Source organism: Mycetomoellerius zeteki, unplaced genomic scaffold, assembly GCF_001594055.1.
Source record: "Mycetomoellerius zeteki isolate Tzet28-1 unplaced genomic scaffold, Tzet1.0 scaffold73, whole genome shotgun sequence".
NCBI classification, from domain to species: Eukaryota; Metazoa; Arthropoda; class Insecta; order Hymenoptera; family Formicidae; genus Mycetomoellerius; species Mycetomoellerius zeteki.
The window spans coordinates 1,287,710-1,313,830 of NW_017257753.1; the positions used below are offsets into that span (position 1 = coordinate 1,287,710).

A 26,121-nucleotide genomic window follows, 5' to 3' on the forward strand; every position below is an offset into this window, starting at 1 on the left:
TTCCGCACCGTGTGATTTCACCCTTATGGTACGTTTCTACTGAGCGTGTTACGCGTCGTGTCATCCGTTCGCATCACGAATTAACCAATCAAAACATCCCATTTTATTGTACCGTTTGACGCGCGACTCTGCGTAATGGAATGGGATGTTTTGATTGGTTAATTCGTGACGCGGACGGACGACGCGACGCGTGACGCGCTCAGTAGAAACGTACCATTAACTGAGGTTCAACTTGTTTCTTATCTTTTTCCAGTTCTAGAATTGGAACCTCGGTTAAAAGTTAACCGTGAGTTGTGGAAATGGACCTAAGAAATTGACCAATCACAGTCGATTATTCTTTTCACAATCGACTGTGATTGGTCAATTTCTTACTTCTTAAACCAAGCTTATTTCGCATATTGTAGACGACGCCTAAAATCCCTAGAAGAGAGTCTGGTCGATGATATACTCCAGTTTTTATTGACCAGGGGAAAATATGGCGCGACCAATCATTGCAGTCGAAATCTCATCCAAACGCGGCATAACTTAAATGTAACGGAACGGAAAATAAAGAATTACTTTAAATTTATTACCACCGACGAGATATTACAGGTTTGTTCACGAGATATTAAAAACCGTTAACTCTGGGCAAATTTTCGGCGATATAAAAAGGGTTCTAAGGTAATTGAATAACGCTTAGCCCGGAGGTAATTGAAGAACGTTGACATTATCGACAATTGATATAAATTTGCTATTATATAATCATGGATTTATAGCTATGATACATCTGGTACACCGCCATCTCGTGGCAGTATCGCAACAGTACGATAGTGATATTTTGTGCGAGTATCGCACGCTTGATTATCTGGGTAGAGACACCGACGAGATACTATTAAAGACCGTCAACCCTGGGCAAATTTTCGGCGGTATAAAAAAGGCCCCAAGGGCCCGGAGGTAATCGAAGAACGCTGACATTATCGACAATTGATATAAATTTGCTATTATTAACATAAATATTTGACTAATACATTATTAAATTCATGATATTTTATTACATAAATGCTCTATAAATAAATATGCATATTTGTAAAGCTATAATATCCTATATAGTGCCGAAAAATTACAATTTTTTTCTCTGCAGTTATTATCTCTGTTGATAATCGAACTTTGACGATAACACTGAAATCACAATTTTAAAGAAAAATCGAGTATTATTGAGTTTTAAATGCACGTACACCGATAAATACGTCTACTGAACTAATAAATTATAAAATTAGTACAATATTATTAGTTTTTTTACTCTTAATCACTTCAATATTAACAAGGACGCGAACTCCCATAAGGATGTTGGTCTTTAATAATATCTCGTCGGTGGTAGAGATGATAACTAGAGACAAAAATTGTAATTTTGCAGCAATATATAAAATATTATAGCATTATAAGTGTGTGTGTGTGTGTGTGTGTGTGTGTGTGTGTGTGTGTGATATTATCGAAATTTATGTTATTATTCGCAAATTTATATCAATTGTCGATAATGTCAGCGTTCTTCAATTACCTCCGGGCCCTTTTTTTTGTATGGACGAAAATTTGCCCAGGATTGACAATCTTTAATAGTATCTGATCGGTGGTATAAATACTGTTTCCATTGTATTACAATGGCTGCCGGGAATTCCCCGCTTGATACCAATCGAAAAAATTTTCTATCTTGTGAAGAAGAGGAAGAAGAAGGGGATTCCGGAAACATCGCTATATTTTATATGAGCTTGCCTTTGTCATTATACTGATCAGTTTAATATGATTACGACGCAGAACAATGTAGTGGAGACAACGCAGTCGGATGCATGTCGACTGATTGACCTGAGTACTTTATAATTGCATCGTGAGAGTCGTGAATCTTCCCGCGTGAACAATTTTCACGGAAAAGAGGAATTTGTGCTCAACGTATTTAACAATATCAAGGTAGTATATATTCGTGCATAATCACAAGTTTCGAAAAATCACTCGACAGACCCTGGAAATGCTCTTTCTTTGGTTCAAGTGTTGTATCATCTAAAATTTTTGAAATTGTGACAAATTTGAAGCCTTGACGAAATCTAATCGTATTGATTTCCAAAGATTTTTTTCTCGGGAGGCAGGTGCCATTAAGTAAAGAAATGTGTAATGTGCGGAAAGCGTTACTTGCTGTTCGTCGTGATCTCTTGATCTAGTTTTCGTCGATAATAATTCGATTCCACTTAAGTGCAGATCAAATTTACAGTATTGTTTTCTTTAAAAGTAAAGATTTATTGGATAGAAGCTGGAATAAATTAAACACAGTTAAATATATGTTCGACATATAAATTTAGTTCTACGCAGCACATTAGATGCTTTGGTGGAAATTAGATCTCTTATGAACTGACAAGTTACAAATAGCAAAATACAGTAATCTATTACTAGGACATAAGAAGAAAAATAAGGTAGAAGATGCGATGCAATACTTGGGTTTTCCATAATGATTCATCGTGTTACATTATGTCTTTTCTGGAAAACATCAAATATTTTGCTTTCCTTACATTCTTGTATGATTGTTTTCATGAATGCATGTTAGGTTCATCTTCTATGTCCAAAGTTATTGCTTGCTGCAATTTAAGACTCCTTCATTAAATATCATATTTAAATGAAAAACATCTTTGTCTATGACATGTTTTTATCCTGAATCATTCTAGTATTCCGTTGGAACACGTAACATATTTGTTAATAATGATGTCAAAAAGAATCAGATTATGGATAGTTGAAAGGAGTGACTACAGTTACATATACTTTTTAATTTTTTTATATCCATTTATTTAATTTTTTAATTTTTTTATATCCAGGAAATTTGTATCTCTTTAACATTAAAAGTTCTTTCTTTTGATCATACAGATCAAAAGATTGCTCTGAATCCATTCATCTTCAAAATTGAATTTTCATTAATTCATGAATTGTAGAGTCATGTATGATGCATGTGATAATACAGATTCTTAAATCATTGTATAGAATCTGTTACTGATATGTATTTTGTTTTGAAATTGTGATGGAAAGAAAACGTTCAAAATCTTAAAAAATCTTGATAGATTATTTTATAGTTATTTAAAATAGAAGATGCATGGAAAAAAGAAAATGTAATTATTCTTTAACTCTTTTTAAAATCTGGAATTCAGTTAATGTCTATATTGATTTAATCAATAAGTTTCTGTAGTATTGATCAAAGTAATTATTAAAAGTCTATAGGATACAAGGGATTATATTGGAAAAAATAGAAAAATTATTTATAATATATTAAAGTTTATGTATAATTATGCAGTAATAAATAAATTATTAAGTTATTAATATTCAAAAGTATTCAAAACCATGTCATCCTTTATATTGCGAAGGAAAATCAAATGCTAAGTGAACAGAAAGTTTGTTTCATTGCATTTTTAGATGACGCATAGAAGAAAAAATAGATCTACCAGGAAGAAGCATAGTGATCAGCCACCCAAAGTGTCATCTCCTGTGGCTGATATGGAGGTTGAAATCATTTGCCTTATCTGGAAGTGCCGACTAGATTGTGAAAATCTATTTATTCGAAATGAAAAAGAGAACATATTATTCTTCTCAATGTCGCATTTGTTGCTGCCTTTTAGATCTTAAAAAATATCAGAATCATAGATTTATTTCCTTTGTATCGTCAATACAAAGGAAAGATATATTGTGTCATTGATATATCTAGATGCTGTTATCACGAGAGATAAGCTTTAGTAGATAATGTCTGCAAGCATTACTGAATGCTTTGTAATAATGAATCATAAAGCGCATACAGTAATGGATCCTAATCTATAAAGATTTTTATAGTATATAATTGTTTTGTTTTTAACGCTTCCATGGGTACTTTCTATATAGAAGCTGTATGTTTCGTGGGTTGTCTCTGTGCCAGATCCATTATTAAAATGCAAACGTTTCATGATAGTAATTCACTTAAGTATCAGATTGTTCCTCGTTCTGATGAAGTGAAATGTAATATTCACAAAACATTGACTATTCTAACAACATTGTTAGACAAAAAAAATTCAAATGGCACCAGATATTTCTGTCAGTTTTCTGCTGAATATGACGAATCCGTTTCTCAAATTGTTCTACCTCGCTATAGTTTTGAGAAATCGATAGTTAAAATTAAAAAAAGGGGGTATTTTGAAGTTTGTATATTATAACGATATGTGAGGTCGAAGTTTTATTACGATCAAAATAAAATACATTCTTAAGATTTTTTCTCCTCAAAAGCAAATTTTTAGCCCTCAAAAGGAATTTAGTGTTGATCATAAATAAAGATCTTAAGAATGCATTTCATTTTGAGCAAATAAGCAATAAAACTTTTCCTGCATGTTACATATTGTAGTTATGATAAAATATCTGTAAATGGTCCTTCTTTGCAACTTTAACTGCTGATTTCTCACAATTGTGACGTGATGGAGCAATTTGGAAATTCATATTCAGAGTGCATAAAACTACAGGAAATGACTTGTCTCATTCCAGGCTTCGGAAAACTTTTTGTCGAATTTTATAATTGATCTAAACACGGAGACAACCTGCGAAACTCACAGCTTCTTTATATTTGTCTTTCTTAGAACTTCAGTGAAATAATCCGTAATATGTTCCATTATGGCATTATATAGGGTAGTTATCAAGTATTTTAATAGATTTTAAAGAAAAATTTCACAATTCAAGACGAAAACTTTATATGACTATACTTTATATGTAACTTTATATGTTCAAAACTAGTTCAGAGATATGATATCAAAATTGAAAAAAAAAATTCGTTTTTTTCCAAAGTTTTAACAATTTCTCGCGTTATTTTGATGACTTGAGAAACTTTGCATATGTTTAAAGTTTTATTAAAGTAACTCGAGTTGTTTTCGCAATATGTGAAAAGAACGAAAAATTTTTCCTTCAATTCTGACATTGTATGTCTTTAAAACTAAGTCCTTTTAGATATATGGCATTTGGAGTTTTTGTTTTGAATTTATGTAAGAAATTGTATCTTAAAATCTTCTAGAGTACTTAGTAGCTACCCTATAGAGATATTCTTAAATTATTATAGACATAATAAGGTCTGTTCTTTTTGGCTGAACTTTTGCACCAGTTCATCTTCCTTTTCTCTTCAGGGGGAAAGAAAAGGAAGAAAGATGAACTGGTGCAAAAGTTCAGGCAAAAAGAACAGGCCTTATGTCTATAATAATTTAAGATTATTATAAAATTATCATAAACTGCAAAAGAAAAAGAAGATAGCACTCTTGAGACACAAGCAAACTTTTGTTGTAGACTCCTTTACAGACAGCGCAGAAATATAAGAATGCAGGAAATGTACGTTTCCAAATGGGAAAATATAATGAAGCTATTGCTCAATATAATAAAGCAATCAACGTTTGTCCAAAGGAGAACGTGGATGATCTCGCAATTTTTTATCAGAACAGAGCGGCTGCGTATGAGGAATTGGTAATAAAATTGGTGATACTGTTAATAAAAACATAACATGAAAATTAGACTTAAATTTATTGTTGAAATTATTGTAGTATATGTGTCTATACGCAACTATAATTTCAATTTGCAGAAAAAATACAGTTCTGTAAAAGCAGATTGTACAAAAGCGTTAGAATTGAATCCAAAATACACGAAAGCTCTGCTACGTCGGGCACGTATTTTGGAGCAATTAGGGGATTTTGAAGCCGCTTTGAAGGATATTGCTATTGCCTGCATTCACGAAAACTTTTCTGATCAAATTTCCCTTTTAAAGGCAGAAATAATCTTGGCAAAGCTTGGTGAGTTACATATTAAAAGCATCTAGTATTAAATATTATTCACGGCAAATTAGAATAAAAATTGAAAAATAAAAAAAGAAATGTAATGACTTACAATCAAAATTATTTTTAGTGAACCAAGTCCAGGAAACCACGCAAAATTTTTTTTTTCTAACTACTCATGAAATCGAAATGTATTATATTGGCGCTTTCTCTAAAGATCCAGTACTTTCTAGACTTGAACATTCAGAAAACATTCCAGAGTAAGTATAGGCAAAAGACTTAGTGGAATTGTGATATCCAATTTTGAATGTTTGTTATTAGATTTTTCAAGAAACCATTGCAAGCGTTAAAAAACAAGGAATACCATAATATAATACCGTTGTGCACAGAAGTCATTGAAAGCCCCGGATTTGATAAATTACCTTCGTCTAAACTAGAAGTGGTGTTATTACGAGCTACGTTCAACTTATTTCGGTGCAATTATTGTGATGCTATCAATGATTTTGAAATTATTTTATCTAGTAAAGATGCATTTGATGACATAAGGGTAAACGCCTTGATAAAAAGAGCAAATCTACATCGAGAAATCGGGATTCGACATTTGACTTTTAAGGACTTTGAATTAGCCATTATGATAAATCCAAGTTGTAGCGATATTTACTATCATAGAGGACAGGTAAATTACGCACTTAAACATTAAGCATATTTTTCTTGTTGTACACATGCAGTTTCCATGTATTATGAAGCAATATTAACAATATTATTTTGTTATTTAAGGCGTATTTGAACATTCAAAGGCTAGACGAAGCTAAGCGCGATTTTGAAAAGGCCGTTGAATTGAATCCAAACTTCAGCGCGGCACATATGCAGAAATGGTATGCAAATTATCATTTTGCAGTATTGAACGGAGATTTAAGTTTAGCCAAAATGACTGTGAGAGATATTGAGAAAGCTTTTGATAAGTACTCAAATCCTCCTGAATGTGTATGTTGTTATGTTTTGTATGGTCAGGTACGTATAATTATCTATAATTTTGAGAGAAAAAATTAAAATTACGAAAAAAATAAAAAAGATAAAGCATTAGTATTATGTTGTACACATTTTGATTTATTGGTGAAATTTCAACTCTATAGATAATGTCCGTAACTCAACAGTATCAAAAGGCTGATACTTATTTTGTTAAAGCAATAGAGAAAGATCCGAATTACGCAATTGTTTATATGAGAATGTGGAAGTGTAATTTTAATAACATTGAGAAATACTTGCACAAAGCATTAACGTTGGATACATTGTCTATTGAAGGCAAGACTTGGTGTATTGTAATGTTAATATTTGCGGAAATAGAACGGTATGTTTTAAATAAAATTGTTTCTTACAATTATTGTACATTGCAGTTATCAAAAAGGATCATCTGCAATTATATATGTGGTTTATATAAAGAATCTGATGATATTTTAATGAAAATATTTTGAATTTTTTCTTTCAGAGGAAACATAAAAAAAGCGATAAAATTATCCGATAAGGCCTTAGCATTCTGTCGTACATTCAAGGAACTACTATTCGTATACAGTGTAGACCATACAAAGATATTTATTGATATAAACAATCAATTTGCACATATTATTCGTTTCCTTCGGTCATACTCTCGATTCATCGGTATACAAAATGCAGGGGAATCCGACAAACATATTTCCATTGACAGCGATGGGCCATCCAAAGTGCTTTCTCCCGCAGCCGAGTCGGAGGTTAAGACAGCGTGCCTTATATGGAAGCGTCTTCCGTTGACCTGCAAAAACATCCGAAATTCAAAATTCTCTCGAAAATCCTCCTTTGTCTCTTACGCTTATGAACGTCCGCTTTTTGAATCCCAAAAATATCAAAGTGATAGATTTATAATATAGATTTATATAATTTCCATTTTTTAAAGTATTTGCTAATTGATAGCTATAGCTATATACCATTAATATCTCAAAATATCGTTATCACGAGCGACAATCTTTAAATAATATATTGTCTGCAAACGCTGCTGAACTTTTGACGAGATTATGAAATGTATAGTATATAAATTTATCTTTTGAAATTTCAGTGAAATAACTTGAAGCGCTTTCCGTAATGGCATTATATATGTCTATAAACTTATAAACCTCAAAAAGGTAGTACTTTAATGATAGATGCAAGTAAATTCTTTTGTTTTAGACTCCTTCACAAAGAGCGCAAAAGTATAAGAACGAAGGAAATGTATATTTCAAAATGGAAAAATATAATGAAGCCATTGCTAAATATAATAAAGCAATCGATATTTGTCCCAAGGAGAATAAGGATGAACTCGCGACTTTTTATCAAAATAGAGCGGCTGCGTATGAGCAATTGGTAATAAGATTGTTGGTGATATTCATAATAAGCTGAGCATGAAAATTTTATTTCAATTGATTGTTGAAGTTGATGGTGGTAAAATGTCACTGTGTATATAATTGTAATTGCAATTTACAGAAAAAATATGGTTCCGTAAAGGCAGATTGTACAAAAGCGTTGGAACTAAATCCAAAATATATTAAAGCTTTGCTTCGTCGGGCACGTGTATTGGAGCAAACAGGGGATTTGGAAACAGCCTTGAAGGATATGACTACCGCGTGTATTAACGAAGGGTTTTCTAATCCTACTTCCCTTCTAAAGGCAGAAATAATCTTGAATAATCTTGGTTAGTTACATATTAAAAGCACTTACAAGTAATCCTATCACTCGTCACAAATTTTATTGAAATTCAGTAGATTTTTAGAGTAGTCAAAAAATATTGATCGGCTTTTTTATATCGTCAAAGGTGCAATTTTAAGGATGAAAATGATCCCTTGTATATGTAAATCAGTAATTAATTCTTTGCTCTTAAGCTCAAGTATTAGAGAGTTATTTTTGTGTCTTAAAGATGCGTATAATATATCAAAAGGTTTTGAGTTACCACAAAAATTCTTAGTTACCACAAAAAAATTTTTTTAATTAGATCCGCCATTTTGATTTCTTTAATTCCAATATTGAATTTCCTTTCAGCAATATAAAAACCTTTATTTCTAAGATGTAATAATAGCTCTAATATATGAGCTCAAATGCAACGAATTAATTACTGATTTATAAATACAAGGGGTCATTTTCCTTAAAACTGCATCTTTGTCGATATTAAAAAATACGTGTCCAATATTTTTTACTATTCTACAAATCTACTAAGTTTCAACAAAATCTGCGAGTGACACAAAGGTAGGATTACTCGTTAGTATTAAATAAAATACTATTCATGGCAAACTAGAATAAGAATTGAAAAATAACAGAGAAATTTAATGACTTACGATGAAAATTATTTTTAGTGGAACGAGACCAGGAAAACGCGACACATAAAAATTTTTTTATGCTAACTACGCATGCCATCGAAATATATTATATTAGAGCTTTCTCTAAAGATCCAGTACTTTCTAGACTTGAACATCCAGAAAACATTCCAAAGTAAGTATAGGCAAAACACTTTTAGTGGAATTATGATGTCCAATTTTCAATGTGTTTGTTATTAGATTTTTCAAGAAACCATTGCAAGCGTTAAAAAACAAGGAATACCATAATATAATACCGTTGTGCACAGAAGTCATTGAAAGCCCCGGATTTGATAAATTACCTTCGTCTAAACTAGAAGTGGTGTTATTACGAGCTACGTTCAACTTATTTCGGTGCAATTATTGTGATGCTATCAATGATTTTGAAATTATTTTATCTAGTAAAGATGCATTTGATGACATAAGGGTAAACGCCTTGATAAAAAGAGCAAATCTACATCGAGAAATCGGGATTCGACATTTGACTTTTAAGGACTTTGAATTAGCCATTATGATAAATCCAAGTTGTAGCGATATTTACTATCATAGAGGACAGGTAAATTACGCACTTAAACATTAAGCATATTTTTCTTGTTGTACACATGTAGTTTCCATGTATTATGAAGCAGTGTAACAATATTATTTTGTTATTTAAGGCGTATTTGAACATTCAAAGGCTAGACGAAGCTAAGCGCGATTTTGAAAAGGCCGTTGAATTGAATCCAAACTTCAGCGCGGCACATATGCAGAAATGGTATGCAAATTATCATTTTGCAGTATTGAACAGAGATTTAAGTTTAGCCGAAATGACTGTAAGAGATATTAAGAAAGCTTTTGATAAATACTCAAATCCTCCTGAATGTGTATGTTGTTATGTTTTGTATGGTCAGGTACGTATAATTATCTACAATTTTGGAAGAAAAAAAATTACGAAAAAAGAAATGATAAAGCATTAAGTATTGTCGTACACATTTTAATTTATTAGTGAAATTTTCAATCTTTATAGATAATGTTCAAAACTCAACAGTATCAAAAGGGTGATGCTTATTTTGTTAAAGCAATAGAGAAAGATCCAGATTACGCAATTGTTTATCTGTTATTGTGGAACTGTAATCTTGATAACACTTTGGAATACTTGAACAAAGTATTAAAATTGGAGACGTGCTCTATTGAAGGCAAGCTTAGATGTATTGAAATGTTAAGAACGATCGAAATACAACGGTATGTTTTCAATATGATTGTTTCTTACAATTGTAAGTTTTCAAAAGGAATCATTTGCATTTATGTATGTGGCTTACATAAAAAATCTGATGGTATTTTAATGAAAATATTTTGAATCCATTTTTTCTTTCAGAGGGAACATAGAGGAAGCAATAAAATTATCTGATAAGGCTTTAAAATTTTGTCGTACATTGAAGGAACTGTTATATATATACGGCGTAAACGCTATAAAGGTGCATCTTAATATAAAGAATCGATTTGGATATATTATCCATTTCCTTCGATCATATTCTCGAGTCATTGATATCCAGAATGCGGAGGAATCTTACAAACGTATCCCCAGCAATAGGCCATCCAAAGTGCCTTCTCCCGCAGCCGAATCAGAGGTTAAAAGCCTTATATGAAAGTGTCTTTTATTCAAAGAAAACAGATAAATTTTATTACACTTCAACTTTATAGCCAAGAAAGGGACTTGGTTTACATAGAAAATCTTAAACCATTCATAACTCATTCCATCGCACATCCATTCCTACCTACCAAAACCTAAACTATACTATGACCAGTAACATAATGTAATGCAATATAATATCTTAATATAATTCCTTAATACATAGCCTCTTCTTTTCCTATTCTATACTCTTTTAACTATAATTATATCTATAAATTTATCTATATCTATATTTTGTATTTTTTTCACAGCCTTAATTCCATTAAATAACCAGTAATTAACCATTAGGACATTTTGAAGCCTCTGTTTTTTCTATCCTATCATATACTACTCTGTTATTTACTCTTCCGCCTGGACCAATGAAATTCTATCTCCTATAATCTCTTCATTTTTCTTCCACCTCCCTTCTCCATTGCGAAAATATATTTATCCGTAATTAATAATCCTCGTGGTATCTCTTATGAACGCCTGCTTATTAGATTTCAGAAATATCAAAATAATAGATTTATAATTTCCCTCTTAGTATATTTCTTCAGCGATAGCTATATGTGTATCATTAATATTTTTTAATTGTTCTCACGAGCGATAATCCTTAGTAAATAATATATTGTCTACAAACACTGCTGAATTTAATGAGATTATGAAATTCATAGTATTGAAATTTATCTCTTAGGCCCAGTTCCACAATTCATGGTTAACTCTTAACTGAGGTTCAACTTATTCATTGTCTCTTTCCAATTCTAGAATTGGAGAGAGATGAGAAACAAGTTGAACCTCGGTTAAGAGTTAACTGTGAGTAGTGGAACTGGGCCTTAGAACTTCAATCAAATAACTTGAAGCGTCTTCCGTAATGGCATTACATATGTTCGTAAATTTATCATAAACATCAAAAAGGTAGTACTTTAATGACAGATGCAAGCAAATTCTTTTGTTTTAGACTCCTTTACAAAGAGCGCAAAAGTATAAGAACGAAGGAAATATATATTTCAAAACGGAAAAATATAATGAAGCCATTGCTCAATATACTAAAGCAATCGACATTTGTCCCAAGGAGAATAAGGATGAACTCGCGACTTTTTATCAAAATAGAGCGGCTGCGTATGAGCAATTGGTAATAAGATTGTTGGTGATATTCATAATAAGCTGAGCATGAAAATTTTATTTCAATTGATTGTTGAAGTTGATGGTGGTAAAATGTCACTGTGTATATAATTGTAATTGCAATTTACAGAAAAAATATGGTTCCGTAAAGGCAGATTGTACAAAAGCGTTGGAACTAAATCCAAAATATATTAAAGCTTTGCTTCGTCGGGCACGTGTATTGGAGCAAACAGGGGATTTGGAAGCAGCCTTGAAGGATATGATTACCGCGTGTATTTACGAAGAGTTTTCTCATCCTATTTCCCTTGTAAAGGCAGAAATAATCTTAAAAAAACTTGGTGAGTTGTATAAAAGCACTTTGTATTAAGTAAACGTTATTCACGGCAAATTAGAACAAGGTTTGAAACGTAACAGAGAAATTTAATTACTTGCAATGAAAATTATTTTTAGCGAAACAACATGCTTATGAAAATTGGGCAAATAAAAAGTTACTTATGCCAAATAAGTTTTACATCGAATTTTATATTCTATCTTTTTCTAAAGATCCAGTGTTTTCTAAACTTTGTTGTCCAGAAAATGTTCCCGAGTAAGTATAGGCAGAAGACTATTTTTGTGTATGTGGTTATTTACTTTTTAATGTGTTTATTATTAGATTTTTCAAGAAGCCATTACAAGCGTTAAAAGATATGAAATACGATGAGGTAATACCGCTGTGTACGGAAATTATTGAAAGTCCGAAATTTAATACATTACCTTCAACTAAACTAGAAGTGTTATTATTACGAGCTACGTTTTACTCACTTTTGGGTAAATACGATTCTGCAGTCCAAGACTTAGAATGTATACTGAACATCGAATATGCATCTGATGATGTAAAGATAAACGCTTTGTTAAAAACGGCGGAGTTAAATCTAAAGTTCGAGGATCTAGACATGGCCTTCATGAATTTTGAATTGGCCATTAGTATAAATCCGCATTATAGCGATATTTACTGTCACAGAGGATGGGTATTAAGCACATTAACATTGAGCATATTTTTGTCACATGCATATAAATGTACATATAAAATAACGTAACATTTGTAATTTCAGGTATATGTACGCATAGGCGAACTAAAGAAAGCTAAGCACGATTTTGAAAAGGCTCTTGAATATAATCCAAACTTTAGCATGGCATGCATAAGAAAATGCTATACGGATTATCGTATTGCGATGTTAAATGAAGATGTAAGATTAGTCGAAACAGCTGTGAGAGCTTTCGAGAAAGTTTTAAAAAAATATACAAATTTTCCTGAATGTGCATTTTGTTATCATTATTATCGTAAGGTATATACAACTACTTGTAATTTTTTTAAGAAAGATAATTGGAATAAAAAAGAGATGAGAGTGACAAATTATTACCGTTTACATTTTGATTCATTGTTAAAATTTTCAATTATTTTTAGATGATGTCCGAAACTCAACAGTACCAAAAAGCTCATGTTTATTTTACTAAAATAATAAAGAAACATCCGGACGACACATCTATGTCTTTTGTTTATTTGCAAAGAGCCCTTTTGCAATTAGATTGGGACAATGATTTTGATAAAGCTATGAAATATCTTTACAAAGCAATAGAATTGGATGAAAAATTGAGTTCTGCATATAAAGTGTTAGGAACCGTTGAAATAGAAAGGTATGTTTCCAATCGTTTCTTATAGTTATTGTACTTTTCTGAATGAACTTATTGTAGTCGTATACATGACGTATAAAGAAATTTGTTTTAATATTCTAAATCCGAAGATGTTTTAGTGAAAATATTCTGAATTCATTTTTTTAATTTAGGGGAAACATAGAAGAAGCAATAAGATTATTTGACAAAGCTTTAGTATACTGTTTTATATTTGAGGAACTGGTAAACCTATACTACTTAAGAGACACAGCAAAAGTAAAACTTGATGTCAAGAATCAATTCGCCGACAAGTATTTCGATCGTCATTTTGGTTCGCGGATATATGTGTTGCGAAGTACGGAAGAATCCATCAAGGGTTCAGTTACGATTATATGTTAAGATATCACTCTTGAACACGATATGTATACATACTATATGTATGCATGAGTGTGTCGCGCGCGCACATATACAACAAACAAAAAGTGCCCTAAAGATTGAGTAAGAAGGAAGAGGGCGGGAAGAGAGAGAGGGAGGAAGCATGCATCATTATTTTATACTATAATATAGAGGTTTAAGTTTTTTTATAGAGGTTTAAATTTTTTAAGTTTTAAGTTTTTTATAGAGGTTTAAGTTTTTTTTTTAATGAAATCTTATTTTTAACTACATTTTATTTTTCATACTGCATATATATAAATCTTTAAAATATTTGTTCTTAACTGCAGTTTGTAATCGACTCTTTAGAATTGTTTGAGTTTTACTTTGTAAAATTTTATGTTTGCGTAAGTATTACAGTTTGTTGCGTATTATTTATAAATCTTTTTATTTATAAATCTTTTAATTTCTAATGAATAAAAAAATATTTATGTACTACTTATATAGAAGTCTTTAAAGTTTGTGATTGATTTTTTAAATTAGTTTCACTTTTATAAGATTTTAAGTTTGCGCAAATATAAAATTTATTGCGTATCATTTATATAAATCTTTAATTTCTAGCAAATAAAATCATATGAGATAGATATATATATATATATATATATATATATAAATGATGGGTAGTGCATATTTTGGCCTCCTCTGGGTCATAATGTCTAATTATGTACGCAACTGTGCCTATAATATACAATAATGAAAATGATAGAATAATACAAATAGAATATCCTTTTTTAATTGGTCTCCTTCTTTCCAATCCTCTTATTTTCATACTGTATTGCATATCTCTTTTCCATATTTCTTCCTTCAATACCTTCTTTGACAAACTGTTTGACTTTATGTGTGCATGTATTTTTTTTTGTAAATATTTCTTGTGTTATACGATACGTAAATTAAAAATGTAATTTTCTCCTGAATTTTGGTGCAAATTATAAACCGTTCAAAATGAGATCGATAATTTTAAATATTTAAATGTCTCAGTTGAATTGTGAAGAACCATTTTATTACTGTTTCAACATTTAATTAATATTTTTATTAATTACTAAATAATACCTATTTTCTTTAAATGTCTATTTTTCAGTTTATTATTTGGTTTACAACATCCGCGGATTTATAATTTTATATATCTAAAATGTTTTCAATATTATATTTTTCGGAATTTCGAAACAAAACGCGGATTTATTTTATCCGATAACGTGTCTCGCTACCATTGCAGGCTCTTTTTCGTACTATGTGGATCCTTGGTTGGTCTCGTTAATTCCTATTAGTCAGCTGATTTTTCAGAATTACGAACTGAAAATTGGATCTGGCAGTAAAGAATGTAATATATTGTTATTGTCGTATGATGCCAAATTATGTAGAATTAATTATTTTAATTAAAAATATTATCTACTTATTAATTTAAAATATATTTTACGTAAAAAAAAAATCAATTTGCAGAAAATTAAAATGTTTTCAGTTAGCAATTCTGAAATTTAATCATCCAATTAAATCAATTGAAGCGATACGTGAGACCGGCCTCGTGATTGCAGCTTCCGTGTAGTTGGGTAGTAATCACGATCGGTAGTATTGTAGTAATATTGTAACAATAGACGGAGTTCAAGCCGACAAAACGGCTAGGCATGCTTATCGAGCGAATGGGCATAATGAATTCAACCAATTAATGACTGCGTTCAGCAGAGAAAGCAGCTTTACGACTGTTGTAAAATTTTTCAATATGATTGATTTATAATTTAGATCCATAAGGAATTAAAAGCAAGAACCAATCGTATTGAAAAATTTTACAACAGTTGCAAAGCTGCTTTCTCTGCTGAACGCAGCCATTGGCTTGGAATTCCCGAATTCCCACTTTATTCTGGTTGAAAAGATTTCCCCGACTGGACGTGAGGAAGAAGAAACAAAGGCTACTGGGAAACATTTTCAATATATTTTATGTTGATACGAACTTTTCTTTGTAATTACATTTAAGGCTGCGGTCCATTTGGCGCTACAAACGCTTCGAACATTCTTTGATTAGTCAATTCGTAAAATTCTTTGTTCTGATTGGTCGCTCAAACCCTTCAAAACGTTTGTAGCGTCAAATGGACCGCAGCCTAAACAAGATCGCGATGCTGAAAAATCGTAGCGAAGAAGAGATATAGGTCGTAAGTCACATGACGCGGAAGTTGCGTATCTATTCGTATCCTACCTAAATACATACTAAAAGAAATGGCGAAAGTTCTACGCGACGGAAACAACATTGTCAAGGTATTTATGCGTATTTACTCGTGTTCGTAATAATCGAAAGTAATGAACGAAAGTATTGAAATCCTTGTGTTGAGCTTCATTAGTTCCGGCAAAAGTTAACGGTTATGGCCTGCATAAAACAAGCTCAATTCGCATTTCATATATTTCCTTCTCCTTATGTTCTCTTATGTGGTTGTATTTTCATGATAAGTTGGGGGAGAGACATTTGGGAGCATGATCCTAACTTTGCATGCGTTCATCTTGAGCTTACAGGCCTTATAACGCTTGTAAGAATCGTTTATCCTTGTTTAATATTTGATAGACAACAAGGATGAACCGATGCTTACAGCGTATGAGCGTGAAAAGGAACGCACTTTTTACTCTCCCGTTATCCTGTTTCTATCTTCACCTGACGAGGTTCTTGATTCCTTCGCTACTCGATTTGTCGATCTAGGATATTTTTAGGATACTAGATCCGACATCTCATACAATAAAAACTTTTAATTAAGAATAACTTTATTAACTGTTCTTGTATCTTAACTGTTATTAACAATCGAAAGTGTTGATGATCGTGCCAATATCTATATTGCGAAATGAAATCAAATGTTAACTGAATACAAAGCTTGTTTTATTGTACTTTTAGATGGAGTATAACAGCGAAAATAGATCTAAACCAGGAAACGAGGATGGTGATCCGCCACTCAAACGACTCAAAATGTCTTCTTCCATGGCTGAGACGGAGGTTAAACCAAGATTGTCCTCTTCTTTTCCTTTAGTAACTGAGCAATTTTTGTCTAAAACATTTTTGGCTTAAACTTATGGATTTTGGGATATTTTAGTAGATTGATTAAAATGGATCTTCCTGCATATACACATAAAAATTATTATAGACTGTAGAAGAAAGCACATGACACAGCAAACACTTTTGTTTTAGACTATTTTTCAGAAGACATGGAAGTATTATAATACAGGAGATTTTTATTTCAAAATGGGAAAGTATAATGATGCTATTGCTCAATATAATAAAGCAATCGAAACCTGTCCAAAGGAAAATATAGAGAATCTCGCGGTTTTTTATGAAAATAGAGCGGCTGCATATGAACAGTTGGTAATAAAATTAGTGATTGCTAAACACAATATGAAAATCTGATTTCAACTGATTTTTAAAGTCAAATAATAAGTGTGTCATTGTTCACACATTTGTAATGCAATTTACAGAAAATATATAGTGCTGTGAAGGCAGATTGTACAAAAGCATTAGAACAAAATCCAAAATATACAAAAGCTTTATTACGTCGGGCACGTGTTTTGGAGCAAATAGGGGATTTAGAAGCTGCTTTGAAGGATATGACTACCGTGTGTATTCACGAAAACTTTTCTGACCAATCTTCCCTTTTAAAAGCAGATAATATCTTGGAAAAGCTTGGTGAGTTATATACCAAAAGCACTTGGTGTTAAACACTATTCACTGCGAATTAGAATAAGAACAGAAAAATTTAATAATTTAAAGGAAAAAAATGATTTTTAGTGAATCAACACGCTCGTGAAAATTTGGCAAATAAAAAGGCAGTTATGCCAAATGAACATTTCATCAAACTTTATATTGTAGCTTTCCCTAAGGATCCAGTATTTTCTAGACTTAAATGTCCAGAGAATATTCCAGAGTAAGTATAGGCAGAAGACTTTTTGTGTATGTGGTTATTTACTTTTTAATGTGTTTATTATTAGATTTTTCAAGAAGCCATTACAAGCGTTAAAAGATAAGAAATATGATGAGGTAATACCGCTATGTACGGAAATTATTGAAAGTCCGGAATTTGATACATTACCTTCAACTAAATTAGAGGTGGTATTGTTGCGAGCTACATTTTATACTTTTTTGAACGAGAACAATTCTGCAATCCATGATTTTGAAAGTATACTGAACACCGAATATGCATCTGATGACGTGAAGATAAACGCCCTGTTAAAGAGAGCAGATTTACACAAAGGTCTCAAGAATAAAGAAATGGTTTTCAAGGATTTCGATTTAGCCATTAGTATAAATCCGGCTTGTAGCGATATTTACTATCACAGAGGATTGGTATTATGCACATTGAGCACATTTTCATCGCACGCATATAGATACACGTATTATAAAATAACGTAACAATACTTTATAATTTCAGACATATGTGTACATGCACTTACTGACCAAAGCTAAACCCGATTTTGAAAAGGCTATTGTGTACAATCCAAACTTCAGCATGGCATATATACAAAAATCTTACACGGATTATCAGATTGGGATATTAAATAAAGATAAAAAATTAGTTAGAACGGCTGTGAAAGCTTTCGAGGCAATTTTTATAAAGTATCCAACTGTTCCTGAATGTATATATTGCTATGTTTTGTTTCGCGGCGTATGTGCAACTATTTACAATTTTTTTAAAGAAAGAATTGAAATTAAAAAAAAATTAATTAAAGATTATTACCATTATACTGTACACATTTTAATTTATAGATGAATTTTTCATTATTTGTAGATGATGTCCGAAATTCGACAATATCGAAAGGCTCATATTTATTTTATTAAAATAACAAAGAGACATCCGTACGACCCATCTATGTCTTTTGTTTATCTGCAGAGAGCCTTTTTGCAATTCGATTGGGACAATGATTTTGATAAAGCTATGAAATATCTTTACAAATCAATCAAATTGAATGAAAAATGCGATGCTGCATATAAAGCGTTAGGAACCATCGAAATAGAAAGGTATGTGTATTGTACTTATTCTAATAATTATTGTACGTAAGAAATTTCTAAATGAGCCAACTGCAGACACATATGTGACTTATATACAGAATCTGAAGATGTAAAAATATTCAGAATTTATTTTTTCATTCAGAGGAAACATACAAAAAGCAATAAGATTATTGGACAAAGCTTTAATATACTGTCGTACATCTAAGGAACTGCTAAATATATATCACTTGAGAGATGCAACAAAAGTACAACTTGATATAAAAAATCAAGCAGGGTTAAGATATATTCCCCAATTCCTTCTACCATTCTCTTTTCGATTTCTTCATTTATAAGCTCTGGAAGAACCTATGGATTGATTACTAAATTTGAAATTTGTAATCCCATTTTATATTTTTAACTATATATTATCTATGTAGAAATCTTTAAAATATTTGTTAACAACTGAAGTTTGTTATCGACTTGTTTTATTCGAATTTTACTTTGCAAGAGTTTATGTTCACGTAAAAATTAAAATTTATGTAAGAGAGAGAGAGTGATTTATAATGAATTTTTTTTTAATTCTAAAAGACGAAGTGCAAATGATATGTCAATTTATTTTTTAACCTTCCCTGGATTGTGTCCAGTTACATTACACACAAAACAGTATAAATATATGCAAGTAATAAAAGAATATACAAAATAAACAGAAATAATGTCTTGTCTTTTACTTGGAACTTTCTCCTTTTCCAATCATCCAGTGAATCTTATTTTTTTCATATTCTATTGTATTAACATATCTTTGCTATTCTTCGAACCCTTTTATTTCCATACTTTTTGTACAAAATATACATATATATAAAAAGTAAGATTTAGTCGGTAATGCAGACAGCTTTAGGATCCCCTAAAAAAAATAAGAAATGGCATTCTAAAAAGTTATTCTCATTCTTAAGCTTGCGTTAAATAATTTATAACGTCGGATTTCGATATAAAAATCACAATTATGTTTCACGCATTTTGACGTACGTGTATGCATTTTAGTGTATATTTTATACGTGCATGTATTTTTTTTTATTCCTCTTTAAATGTTTCTTCTATTACGGAACGCGTAGAATTAAAAATGTAATTTTATTTCGAAATTCGATCTCTGGTACTATAGATTAGTCAGTGCTAAAATTATAGATATGAGACTTATTCAAGTATTGTTTTGTACAGTTTTTGTATTTGAATATTCACAAGGATAACAGTGTGTGCGTTCTTTTTACATGAGTTTTAGAGCCTGCGTACAATAGAACAAATATTAGGAACAGGAATAAATATTAAGATTTCAACCTATCAGATACAAGTTCCATCAGAATACACGGTTTCTGATAGGTTGAAATCTTAATATTTATTCCTATTCTAATATGTCCTCCATTGTGCACAGAGCCTTATCCCCATTCCTCGAATTTTGAAGAGAATTTTGCAGTCTAGTTATACTATCCATGGTAATAACATGGAAGAAAATCACAAAATTTCGAAGAATGTTCGATCTAGGGCTGTGTTCCAAAATTCACTGGCAGTACTGGAAATGTATAGTATACGTGACGTAAATTGTAGATTTTCAGCGCTGGCAGTGAATTTTGGAACACAGCCTAGATATGTTATATCTATGGTCCAATCCGAACGCAGTCATTGGCCAAAAGCAGCCAAAAGGATTTTCGTAATTGGAGAAAACAAAGAAAAAAAGAGAAAGGCTGTTGGGACTTGAGAAGCGTCCGTATATTTTATACCGTTTTGCGTTTGACTTTGGCTGCGTTCAGCAGACTCAACAGTTTTGCAACCGTTTTATGATTGTCTGCTGAGATAGGACCATTCTTCTAGATCTAAAAGTATGATCCAATTAGCGCGAAGGAAACTTACAACAGTTGCAAAACAAACGTTCTGCTGAACGCACCCTTTGTGGAGCATTGGCTGCGTTCAGCAGACTCAACAGTTTTGCAACCGTTTTATGATTGTCTGCTGAGATAGGACTATTCTTCTAGATCTAAAAGTATGATCCAATCAGCTCGAAGGAAACTTCCAACAGTTGCAAAACGAACGTTCTGCTGAACGCAGCCATTGTTACTAGGAATAATCAATTCAGTGCGCGCGTATTAAACAGAATAACGAAATTTGTACGCAGGATAGCATTCAACAAAGCTAAGGTATATATTGCGTTCATACTTATATGAGCTGAGAGTTTATTCGCTTGTGAATGTCGTTATTTTTTTGATAAACTGAGCGAACAACGAAAAGCCTATTACTGAGGTAGAAGAATGGCGGAAGACACCCTTAACGTTCTCGCGCGGCTGTATTTTCGTGGTTGCATATTATTCAAAGCCCCTATTGATTTATTCTGTAAATCGTTACGACAGTACCGAGATCGTTGCTCAGATATTTTATATGATAAAAAACCTGCGCAACGACAATGTAATGATGTTACTGGCTACGTTTATACCGTGCATTTAGGCCGCGGCCTATACGATAGATGTCCTTGTTTATTCTGTTGGTTAAACAAAGGCTGCGGTCCACTTGACGCTACAAACGCTTCGAAGCGTTTGAGCGATCAATCAGAACAAAAAATTTTACGAATTGACTAATCAAAGAATGCTTCGAAGCGTTTGTAGCGTCAAGTGGACCGTAGCCAAAGACATCTATCGTATAGGCCGCGGCCTAAATGCACGGTGTAAACACAGCCATTGTCTGCCTTTCCTGTGGCCACCATTATCATTTGAACAGGACATCTTTCATGGAACAAAGTCGGAATGGATTCCGATCGGAATCCATTTTGGATTCCGGAATGCCATGGCTGTGTTCCATTGTATGCATAATTTGCATGAGATAATCTATCCTTGTTATTCATAAAGTGTTAAAACAAGAATAAAATGACACAGTATGATACAATAGATGTTTTAAGCCTTAAGTCGTAAGAAACTGATCAATTACAATCGAATTCAAGGAGAATAATCGACTATCATTCGTCTATTTCTTAAGGCTAAAACTCTATTGTAGATCCGGGGTTGTGCATGCAACAGAATGCAGCCAAAGTACACATACTCAAATACACTACTCTTAAAGCAAAAAACAGCTTTATGTATATCATGCATTCATAAACCTGAATTATTCTAATATTGCAAAGGAAATTATATTGAGAAAAACAAAAAAGTTATTAACAAATAAAAGTTATCGAAAATCGAAAGGTCATGATTACATCTTCTGTACTATGAAAAGAAATCAAATATTAAATGAAATGAAAATTTATCTCATTATACTCTTAGATGGAGCAGAGCAGTAAATATGGATCTAATATAGGAAGCAAGGATAGTGATCAGCCAACTAAAGTGACTGAGCCACAGACTGAGTCCGAGGTTAAGATTACTTATCTGGAAGCGTTTGATATGAAATTCCATTTATTATATATTTAAAAAAAGGATATCTTTTCAACTTAATTTTCAATAAATAATAATATCTACAAGCACCGCTGAACTTCATGATAATGAGATTATAAAATATGTTAAGACATAACTAAAGTTAAGACATAACTAAATTTTCCTAATCGATCACAAGATTTTCGTAGTATATATTTGTCTATTTCTTAAAATTTAAATGAATCTGATAGTGTCATCTACAGTAGCATTTTACAGGGGATTTTAGATCTATTGTACCACTTGCTAATGGCAGATTCCTGAAGTCATTTTGAGATGAAAATTATAATATCAAAATGACGAGGCTGTAACAGTTTTTGAATTATAAGCATTTAAAATTAGCGAATCATAATATTCTAGAATATCCTAGATTACAAAATATAATACTTTCGTAAATTGACTCAAGCAAATTCTTTCGTTCTAGACTCCTTTACAAAGTGCATACAAATATAAGAACATGGGAAATGTATATTTCAAAACGGGAAAATATAATGAAGCTATTGCTCAATATAATAAAGCAATCGACATTTGTCCAAAGGAGAAAGTAAATGATCTCGCGATTTTGTATCAAAATAGATCAGCTGCAAATGAGAAATTGGTAATAAAATTGTTGATAGTAATAATAAACATAACATAAAAATAAGACTTAAATTGATTATTAAAATCAATGTGGTATAAGTATCTGTTTGCACAATTGTAATTGCAACTTGCAGAAAAAATACAGTTCTGTAAAAGCAGATTGTACAAAAGCGTTAGAATTGAATCCAACATACATGAAAGCTCTGCTACGTCGGGCACGTGCTTTGGAGCAAATAGGAGACTTGGAAGCCGCTTTGAAGGATATGGCTACTGTATGTATTCATGAAAGTTTTTCTAATCGAACTTCCCTTGTAACAGCGGATAAGATCTTCAACAAGTTTGGTGAGTTACATGTCAAAAGCAATTGGTATTAAATGAAATATTCACGGCAAATTAAAATAATAATTGAGAAATATAAGAACAGTTATTTAATAATTTAAAGTAAAAATTATTTTCAGTCGAACAACTCGCCCAGGAATATTTGGCAAACAAAGAATATGTAATGCTAAGTAAGAATTTTATCGAATCATACACTAAAATGTTTTCTAAGGATCCAGTATTTTCTAGACTTCAACAACCAGAAAATATTCCTGAGTAAATATAAATTGAAGACTCTTTTTGATAATTGTGATGTTTTTTTTCCCTTTCTTTTTTTCTTTTTTCAAGTAATATTTGTTATTAGATTTTTCAAGAAACCATTACAAGCTTTAAAAGAGAGAAAATACGATGATGTAATACCACTGTGCACAGAAGTCATTAAAAGTTCAGAATTTGATACATTACCTTCATCTAAATTTGAAGTGCTGTTATTACGAGCTACGTTTTACGTACTTTTGGGCAAACAGGATGCTGCAATCAAAGATTTTGAAAGAGTAGTGACCAGTAAAGATGCATCTGAAGATGTAAGGATAAATGCCCTAATAAAAAGAGCGAATTTATACGCGCAACTGGAAATTCTAGAATTAGCTCACAAGGACTTTGACTCAGCCATTAGTATCAACCCGAAATGTAGCGATATTTATCATCATAGAGGAGTATTACAGGTATTACCTACGCACATTTAGCATATTTTTCTTATTCACATGTATTGTTGTATTATAAGATCAACGTAAAAATGCTGCTATGATATTGTCATTTCAGATAAATATGCATGGATTATTAGATCAAGCTAAGCGCGATTTTGATAAGGCTGTTGAATGCAATCCAAATTTCGGTGCAGCATACGTGCAAAAATTGGATGCAGATTTTCGTATAGCGCTTATGAGTGAAAATGTAAGATCAATTAAAGCAGCTGCGAAAGAGTATAAGAAAGCTTTCAAAAAGTTTCCAAATCCGCCTGAAAGTACATTATATTATGCAATGTATGCTCAGGTACAATTATTTAATTTCTTAAGAAAAATTATTAAAATTAAAAAGAAATAAGTGATAAATTATTATTGTGTGGTACACATTTTGAATTATTGGTGAATTTTTTAATAATTGTAGGTTATGTTGGAAAGTCAACAGTTTGAAAAGGCTGATACTATCCTTGCTGCAGCACTGGAGAAAGATTCAGCGAACGCAAATCTCTATGTGCTTAGAGGTTCACTACAATTGCAATGGAAACAGAATGTTGATAAAGCTATTGAATACATGAAAAAAGCGTTAGAAATTGATGATAAATGCGAGCTTGCATATCTAGGATTAGGACAAATCGAAATGGAAAGGCATGTTTCAAGTATAATTGTTTCTCATGATTGTATTGGAATTTTTTAAATGAACCAACTGCAATCGTATGTATACTTACAGAAAAAAGTCTGAAGACCTTCTAATAATATTCAGAATTCGTTTTTTCTTTCAGAGGAAACTTAGAAGAAGCAATAACATTATTTGAGAATGTTTTAATATTGTGTCGCACATACATGCAACTAATAGACATGTATATTATGATAAACGCTGTAAAAATACAACTTCATGTACAGAAACAGTTAGGATGCATTCCCCGATTTCTTCAGTCGTTCACTGGATTCATTGATGTAGAAGTTGCGGATCGACACCGACTCTGCCGCATAAATTAAAATGCAAGTTAGGACATCAGTGAACATAAACACGAACATTTTGAACACGATATATGTACAGTGTGTAAAAACTGAAACACTACCGCATTATTTTATGTTAAAAGTTTTGAGTTTTTAACTGGTTCTTTTGTTTTTCATTATGGAATTATAATGTATTTGTTAGTAACTGAAGTTTGTAAAAGATTATTTAAAATGGTTTGAGTTTTAAGATTTTATATTTGCGTAAATTTTAAAATTTGTTTATCGTTCAAATAATTTTTTGGTTATATAAATTTTTTATTTCTGAAGAACAAAGTATAACTGAGTGCTATGTTTATTTTGATTATCTCCGAGAGACAATGTGCAGTTATATACCACACTATATCTATAATATGGAAAATAAAAATATACGAAACAATAGAAGTAACATTCTTTTTTTTATCATTCTTTTCCAAGCCTTCCATCTTCATTGTTACATGTATCGTATCTTGTTACTTGTAGACAAAAATAATTCTTTAACAGATATTCTTCATCAGATTCTTTAATAAATATGCTCTGAGAGAAAGGAAAAATACAAAAAATTATGTAAAATGGTCAAACTTTTTCTTTTTTTAGTTGTTTGGACCATATTTAACTTTTGATTCTTCAATTACTTTTTTCATTAACTTACCTTTTAATTTAATTAATTTCATTATGAATTAACTTGTACTTTAATTAAGTTAAATTTTCAAAGCTGTTAACTTTAACTTAACTTAGTTAAAAAAAAAAGTTAACTTGCCCAACCCTGCTCATAACAGACTCATTGGAGCGTTGAAAAGAGAGGAAGCGATGGTCAGTGCAGAAAGTGCAACCATCGCGAACACGTTTTAGGCCTGTTCTTTTTGGCTGAACTTTTGCACCAGTTCATCTTTCTTCCTTTTTTTTTAGGAGGAAAGAAGAGGAAGAAAGAACTGGTGTAAAAGTTCAGCCAAAAAGAACAGGCCTTTTCTGTTGATGACATCCATCGCCATTGGGATGTCCTTCTTGCTCGCATATTTATCACGGTCACTTTGCGGGTAGTGGGAGGGGTTTCTCCTCCAGCGCCGCCATTATTAGTGGCGAGGGCTATATCAGTTGGAAGAATAGAATGGGATTAG

General features: G+C 31.6%; 3 protein-coding genes across 3 annotated transcripts; all 3 read left to right on the plus strand.

Moving 5' to 3' along the window:
• The first annotated feature begins 1,772 nt into the window (after positions 1–1,772).
• LOC108729438 (uncharacterized) lies at positions 1,773–14,081 on the plus strand. Its single transcript, XM_018458561.1, has 23 exons — positions 1,773–1,938; positions 3,421–3,507; positions 5,296–5,469; positions 5,585–5,792; positions 5,905–6,034; positions 6,096–6,450; positions 6,552–6,785; positions 6,908–7,122; positions 7,261–7,519; positions 7,971–8,144; positions 8,265–8,472; positions 9,128–9,263; positions 9,329–9,683; positions 9,784–10,017; positions 10,134–10,348; positions 10,482–10,734; positions 11,734–11,907; positions 12,028–12,235; positions 12,348–12,483; positions 12,550–12,904; positions 12,989–13,222; positions 13,342–13,571; positions 13,721–14,081. Exons 2-23 carry the CDS (start codon positions 3,421–3,423, stop codon positions 13,944–13,946), a joined length of 4,800 nt encoding a protein of 1,599 aa, XP_018314063.1. The 5' UTR covers positions 1,773–1,938; the 3' UTR covers positions 13,947–14,081.
• A 3,094-nt stretch (positions 14,082–17,175) lies between these two features.
• On the plus strand, positions 17,176–19,280 carry LOC108729327 (mitochondrial import receptor subunit TOM70). Its single transcript, XM_018458386.1, has 7 exons — positions 17,176–17,310; positions 17,421–17,628; positions 17,731–17,866; positions 17,931–18,285; positions 18,371–18,604; positions 18,728–18,957; positions 19,091–19,280. Exons 1-7 carry the CDS (start codon positions 17,191–17,193, stop codon positions 19,278–19,280), a joined length of 1,473 nt encoding a protein of 490 aa, XP_018313888.1. The 5' UTR covers positions 17,176–17,190.
• Positions 19,281–22,223: 2,943 nt separating this feature from the next.
• LOC108729328 (mitochondrial import receptor subunit TOM70) lies at positions 22,224–25,006 on the plus strand. Its single transcript, XM_018458387.1, has 8 exons — positions 22,224–22,334; positions 22,795–22,968; positions 23,084–23,291; positions 23,408–23,543; positions 23,632–23,992; positions 24,090–24,320; positions 24,435–24,655; positions 24,790–25,006. Exons 1-8 carry the CDS (start codon positions 22,224–22,226, stop codon positions 25,004–25,006), a joined length of 1,659 nt encoding a protein of 552 aa, XP_018313889.1.
• The last annotated feature ends 1,115 nt before the right edge of the window (positions 25,007–26,121 follow it).

Bases quoted from the DNA above. Each gene is read 5' to 3' on its own strand.
- LOC108729438 (XM_018458561.1), top strand. From the start codon at position 3,421: ATGACGCATAGAAGAAAAAATAGATCTACCAGGAAGAAGCATAGTGAT. The intron at 5,470-5,584 runs GTAATAAAATTG...TTCAATTTGCAG, and splicing joins CGGCTGCGTATGAGGAATTG to AAAAAATACAGTTCTGTAAA. The intron at 7,123-7,260 runs GTATGTTTTAAA...TTTTTCTTTCAG, and splicing joins ATATTTGCGGAAATAGAACG to AGGAAACATAAAAAAAGCGA.
- LOC108729328 (XM_018458387.1), top strand. From the start codon at position 22,224: ATGGAGCAGAGCAGTAAATATGGATCTAATATAGGAAGCAAGGATAGT. The intron at 23,544-23,631 runs GTAAATATAAAT...ATTTGTTATTAG, and splicing joins CAACCAGAAAATATTCCTGA to ATTTTTCAAGAAACCATTAC. The intron at 23,993-24,089 runs GTATTACCTACG...TTGTCATTTCAG, and splicing joins ATCATAGAGGAGTATTACAG to ATAAATATGCATGGATTATT.
- LOC108729327 (XM_018458386.1), top strand. From the start codon at position 17,191: ATGGGAAAGTATAATGATGCTATTGCTCAATATAATAAAGCAATCGAA. The intron at 18,286-18,370 runs GTATTATGCACA...TTATAATTTCAG, and splicing joins TTTACTATCACAGAGGATTG to ACATATGTGTACATGCACTT. The intron at 18,605-18,727 runs GTATGTGCAACT...CATTATTTGTAG, and splicing joins GCTATGTTTTGTTTCGCGGC to ATGATGTCCGAAATTCGACA.